Source organism: Phaethon lepturus, unplaced genomic scaffold (genome assembly GCF_000687285.1).
Source record: "Phaethon lepturus isolate BGI_N335 unplaced genomic scaffold, ASM68728v1 scaffold42697, whole genome shotgun sequence".
NCBI classification, from domain to species: domain Eukaryota; kingdom Metazoa; phylum Chordata; class Aves; order Phaethontiformes; family Phaethontidae; genus Phaethon; species Phaethon lepturus.
This window is the reverse complement of record NW_010553329.1, coordinates 3010-9186: the sequence shown is the minus strand read 5'-3', so window position 1 is coordinate 9186 and position 6177 is coordinate 3010. Positions and strand designations below refer to the sequence as shown.

At 41.6% G+C, this 6177-nt stretch overlaps 1 protein-coding gene across 1 annotated transcript in view; it reads right to left on the bottom strand.

Moving 5' to 3' along the window:
- Window positions 1-4853: 4853 nt before the first annotated feature.
- ELAC1 (elaC ribonuclease Z 1) overlaps window positions 4854-6177 on the bottom strand; it is a 3125-nt gene continuing 1801 nt past the window's right edge. Inside the window, exons 3-4 of the mRNA XM_010291504.1 lie at window positions 5908-6177; window positions 4854-5317 (exon numbers count right to left, since the gene is read on the bottom strand). The exon at window positions 5908-6177 is cut by the window's right edge and continues 1 nt beyond it. Of these exons, the coding sequence (XP_010289806.1) occupies window positions 4854-5317; window positions 5908-6177 (734 nt within the window). The remainder of the gene's footprint in view (window positions 5318-5907) is intronic.

The following is a 6177-nucleotide window of genomic DNA, read 5'->3' as shown; positions in this document are numbered from 1 at the left end:
GAGTGTTGGAAAATTTCGGTGCAATCTTTCGCCGCATTTCACAAGCAGGTGTGAACAACCTGCAAATTCAACAAGGAAATACCCAACAATGACACCACAGCTTGGTTATGGGGTTATTAATTCGGTTCTACAGCATGTATTAAATCTGAAAGGATCTGAATTAGGTATCTTAAAAGTACTGTACGTGTCATGGTAACTCTTCATGTTTGTCCATATGTCTGCTTTGAGGTTCATAAAGCAATCATTGCAATGTCCTGCTCAACCGGATGGTGAAACATGGAGTTTGGGGGTGCATAAGCCATTGAGCCGGTGCCTCCATCGGCCCCCGGTGTCCCAAGCTCAGCACCGTGTCCACGAGCTTCCTGTGCGTGGTGGCTGTTGGGGACACGCGGTGAATCCCACCGCAGCCAGCACCAGCACACGAGGAAAGGACTGACCTGGAGCTGGGGTGACCATCAAGTAGGTGCTTCACCAGGGGAGATGCTGAGCTGTTGCCCCTATTTATGCAAACCCAAGCAGCTCCAGCAACAATTAGTCCTGGGAAGGACCTTTGTAGGCCATTAAGTTAATTTTGAAAGGCTGCAGGGATACCGTGTCCAACAAAATGGTACTTCCAACCACCTAAACTCTTTTAAAGTCAAACATTTATCAAATATCAAATGCTGATACTAGCAGGATCAATTTAACATGTTGTGGTTTAGCATCTGTCCCTGCCCCCCTCCCCAAAATGCTACTTTGATCAAATTTCTGCAACCTGTTCTACCTCAAGATCCCAATCAGTATGTTTTTATTAATAATAAAAAATACATTAAGTTGTTCTAGCGACTGTGTGCCAAACCACTGATTTCAGTGAGACCTGGATCAGTCCTACCACCTTGCCAGAAATTAGATTTCTAGAATGAAGCCATCCGAGGTAAATAATTAATATCCTTTTCCTTATAAATGAACATAATTCAGTAAGAGCAAATTATTTTAGAAGTCTGTTTAAAAAAAAGTAAAAATGTTCCCAAATGAAGAGCTTGTTTCTTCGGCATTGACAGATGAAGTGTCCCACCGTGGGCCATGGGGAGTGGTTGATAACAAAGGCTGAACCACCTCTAGCATCAAGGATCCCTTTTCCAGCCGGATTTAAAGCCCAGACTTGATCTCGAGCTCTCCATCCTTGACACAAACTGCACCACGCTCAGAGCAGCAAACCATTTTTGTGCTGCAGGTAACTTATTTCTCAACCTTTTTTTGCAAGCTCATGCAGATCTCAGCAGAAGATTTACCCTCACTCCCTTTGATCAGTGCTCATCCATTTTCTTCGCAGCTACACGTAAAACGCAGGAACATCGCTGCTGTTACAAAACTCTTCACGTCTTACTTCCTCCCTCCTCCTCTTTCCCGTAACATAAAAAGCTGCTTTCGCAGTTTATCAAGTCCCTCCACTAGCACCAGCTAAAAAAGGAACCAAACTTAGAGAACTCTTCCAGGAAAGCAGAATAATTTTTAAAATAAGTTATCCAAAGCTAAAAAAATGTAAAATCTTCATTTACATACCCAGAACTTGTTAAAACACCCTCCTGGTCCCTACAGGACCAGACCAGAGTCCTTTACCTGCTGTCAGACAAAATACTCTCAGGCAAATATATTTTAATGCAAAGGAATTTTGTTCTCTGGTAATTAACAAATGGTTAGTGGAAAGATAAACTCATTGAGAAAATAGACAATTTATGGTCCAAATTTTTGTGTCCTTACTGGCGCACATGTTCCCATTAATTTAATTCAAGTCTCATTAGCAGTCAGATTTATGAAGTAATTTAGTATCCAGACTTAGAGAGGAGTGGACTGTGGTAAGCAAAGACACATGGGACTGCTAAGAAAGAGACAACTGTAACTTGATTACAAATACTAAAATATATTAAATTGAAAATATAGGAATTTCATACAACTCTGGCACCAAATGTACCCTCTTTCACCAACATACCAAAACAAAACTTTTTAAAAATGACAGCCATATAGATAATCTGGCCTTCAATATAGACCAGGCAACTTGCAGCTTTTCTTCTTAGCTTAGATGAAACGAGCATTTCCTCCCACAATTGTCCATACAGGATAAATTGCCATAAAAAATGCACTAACACATCAACTCTGTGCAACAAAGTCCCCAGACGTAATACTTGAAGAGGACCTGGCTTGCTGCTTCAATGCGATACACTCTTCCCTTTGCTGTTCTTTATCCAAATTGACCCATTCTTATTTAGGATTTAGATCCTAAAACATATTTAGGATATAGCTGTGTGATAGGACCGACCCAATGCATCAGCTCACTACTGCTAAAAAGGGGGGTCCCAAGCAGCTCCCCATTGCTGGCCAAGCACTTCTGCACCCTCCCTCGTTCAGCCCTTGCACAAGTCGTGCAGCAAGACAGCTCATTAATGCAGACAAAAATTAGCCAAGAGGCTGTCTTCTCACAGGCTAACAAGACCCAGTGGTTATTTAATCAGGCAAGCACTGGACCAGCATGCTGAGTTGGACCACGGGGCACCGGGACTGCGGGGCACGGAGAAGCGAGACTCCCTCCACACCGGGAGCCTGTGCCGTCGCTTCATCTCAGACATCTACCCACACCCTTCATCATTTGAATGGGAACTGAAGATATTCCTGAATTCACAGCAATTAACTAACCACACAAATGCAAAAACATATTTACCGCTGGGATGGATAACCCAGTTCTGGAGCAGCACGATCCAGTACCGTGAGGAGAGCTGCAGTGGTGGGCGCACACGTTTCAGGTTGCACAGGCTTGCGGGTTGTCCCTTCTTACTATCTCCATCTTTTGATTTTGTCATTTGCAGGTGGTATCCAGTGTACTTCCACAAAGCCTTGAAGTTGTTCCCTAAACTTTGCATCACAACTCTGAATGGCTTAGAAAGAGGAATTTTTGGTTGTTCCAGTGTGGAAGCAGATGTAGCTGAGCAGGTCAGGACAATGAAGAAAGCTATTCTTTCGCTGTATGAAACATAGAACACCTGGAGTCTGCTCAGCTTTTGACTACATAAAGCAGAGTACAATGTCAAGATCTCTGCACCTGCCTTAATTTCTATCTTAGAAAAGAAAAAAAATTTATGGGGGAAAGCATATGCCACTGCATGATCTGTAGACTCTGCCTGCTTTACATTTAAGAGAGAAGACACAGAGATCAGTGAGTTTCTGCTCCAGAAGTTATGTTCTTCAAGTTTGCAACTCCTCCCAATATTTTTTTTTGAAAGAAATCAAAGACTTTCTCTACATTTGAAGCACAAAATATTAATGTTGGTGTAATTCAGTTCGGAGTTACTGTAACCGCAGGTAAGACAGTCTGTTTGAAGGATGAGGAGAAGACATCGAATTCAATTCAATCCATTTAGTCAAACGCTAGGAAATCACACTCCTTTTCCTTTTCTTTGAAGACTGTTGCTTAATTACAGCCAAGTACACTCTTCATGAAAAAAATGTGAAGAATATAGAAAAATCATCTGCAGGGCTTAACCTCCTCATCTCACCAGCTTGGTCTGGGTGAGGATTACTGCTGTACACAAACCACCTTTGAGCGGTGCACCATTTGCAAGGGAGAGCTCTAAAGAGTGCAAGCATGTTCCTTTTTTGGAGGTTTGTTATTCTACATTTAAAGCAGGGAGGGAGATTGTACATTAAAACCAATGTGTCTTCCATTTGTAGTACCATCAACTCAACAAAAGTACAAGCACAGGTTCTAGAAGCTGTACTAAAACCTGCCAGAGTTTTCAGTGTTTATTAGGAAGCTATGAAGTGTTTCAGCTTTCAGGAATCCATGCTAGGGGAAAGAGATTTAGGGTAGATTTTTCAAAAACACCGATTTTACTTTTGACACAAAAATTGAGCTACAATTTGGGAAACTCCAACTTCTAGTTTGTTTTGAGGTAGGAAGAAAAGGAGATCAAGTTGGTCTACATGTCCCTTAACTTAAAGTCATTGCAGAAACAGACCGAGCTATACATAGGTGAAATTCCTCCCGTAGGGGTATTTCTACAAACACAAATATGCTTGTATCAGGATAATGTCTTTGAAAATGCACTTGGAGGAACACTTTAGGAATGAATACTTGTCACCTGCCCAAAGACTTCCAGAGCATACTTCCAAAACGTTACTCATGCAGGGAATAGGTATGCAAACTTAGGGCTCACGCTTCAGAGCTTTAAATGCATCAAATCGTTAAGAGCGATTCACTTTTGTGAGGAAGCCTAAACTATATTTATTTATGCGAAAACTTCATATGCAAAGGGAGAATTATAAGAGCTCCTCAACTTGAGCATAGCAACACCTCCTGTTACAAACACTTGGCAGAGTTATAAATACTTTATTAGCTTCAGTGTTATAGTCCTCTTACATGGAAATCGGTAACAGTTACAGAATACTGTATACAAGTTTGAAATAGATGTTATTCAAATGCTTGTAATAAGCAAGATACCTTAACTTCTGAAGAACACGAACTTTCCTGAGGGCTGTATTAAGCCAAATGACCCAGTGCTCTGCTCTAGGAATCTGCGTTCCAAGGAAGACCCCTGGGCTGTGAAGGGTAGTGGCAGCCTACACATGCAATTTCCGAGGAGGCTAAGTGTCCGAAACCATCACCTACGAATTTATTCCAAGGTCCAGATGTTTTCAGTATCCTTTTTTCTTGCTTTACAAAAGCAACGATAACTGTACCTGGTACCTTCTCCAGTTTGCAATGGTTCTCTGCGTGCCACAGAAGAATACTTATTTGGATACCAGAAACCCTACCATTAAAAGTGCCATCCAACACCTTCCTCCTTTACGTCTTCATACACAGCTTGCTAACACTACTACTTTTACTTTTTCATTGGAATTTCTATTGTCATAAAATCCTCAGCTAGCATTACTTCTTGACCATCTAACACCGACTCTGCCTGTCTCTTCAGTTCGGTGACGTCTGGATCTCCCTCCGCTCTCTGAGCAGCTGGTTTATACCGCTGGCTGAAGTGTGTCAAAACCAGTTTCTTAACTTTACACAATTTTGCAAAATTTGATGCCATTTTTGGAGTGCTATGACCATGCTCCCTGGCCTTTTCCTCTTGGGTATCGTCCAACGTGGCTTCATGTATTAGTACATCTGCTTCACAGCAAAGCTTCACGGCCGCATCTCCAACCACCCCTGAACAATCCCCCAAAATGCAAATTTTTCTTCCAGGAATAGGGTCTTCTAACACGTCTGAAGGAGAAATCATTACTCCATTTTCTAGAACGATTGCCATTCCATTCTTCAGTTTCCCATATAAAGGACCTGGTTGAACTCCTGGTAAATAAAGGCAAAAGAGCCCGTAAGTATTATGATGAGTGTCAGGTTTAAAAAAACCAAAAAATCACTTACAAAGAGATATGCTATATATAGAACTGTCTCACTGAAAAAATGCAACCTCAATATAAATAGCAATTGATATTTCACATACTCCACACAAATAGCGAGCCTGTAACGTTAGCAGGAAGCGTGTTTGAAGAAAAGCTGCATTCTTCATATTAAAGTCAATAAAGTCATGCAAATACACTGGCCGTACCTTTCCTTGAAATCTGAACTTGTTAGCTCTTCCCAGTACGAGAATGGTCTGCAATATTAATTGGCACTACTGTTACACACCAATTCAGACTGCTGCATTCTGTTAAATGTCTTTAACAGAAAATGGAACATTGAATTACAATGGATTATGGAGAGATACAGCAGCTGTAATTTGATAGAACCCCTGGAAAGGTGGTCATAAAAAGATTTCAACTGCCTGTGAACCCGATTTTGTTGCATTTGCTGAAAATTGGAGTCACTACTCAGCTTGAACAAGTGCATTTAGGCATTTTAAAAACTACAAAAGATAAAAAATAAGTCAAAGTAGTTACCAAGGTCTTTCAGTTTCTGTACATTGAGTTTACCGGTCCGGGGCTTCTCTTCCACCACAAAGCCAAAGGACGGAATGCGGTGAAATAGGCGAAACGCTTTCAGGACCAGCTGCTCATCCTCAAACAGCAAGTAAGAGTTTTCTACTGGATCCAGGTGGAGTATTCTCCCTTGTGCTCCCTGGGGAGTTCCCTCATCTCTGTCCAAGTAAGAAAACTCTTTAAATTCTTCCGCGGGGCACTGGTCCTGTGTAGGTACCAGCTCATGAACAG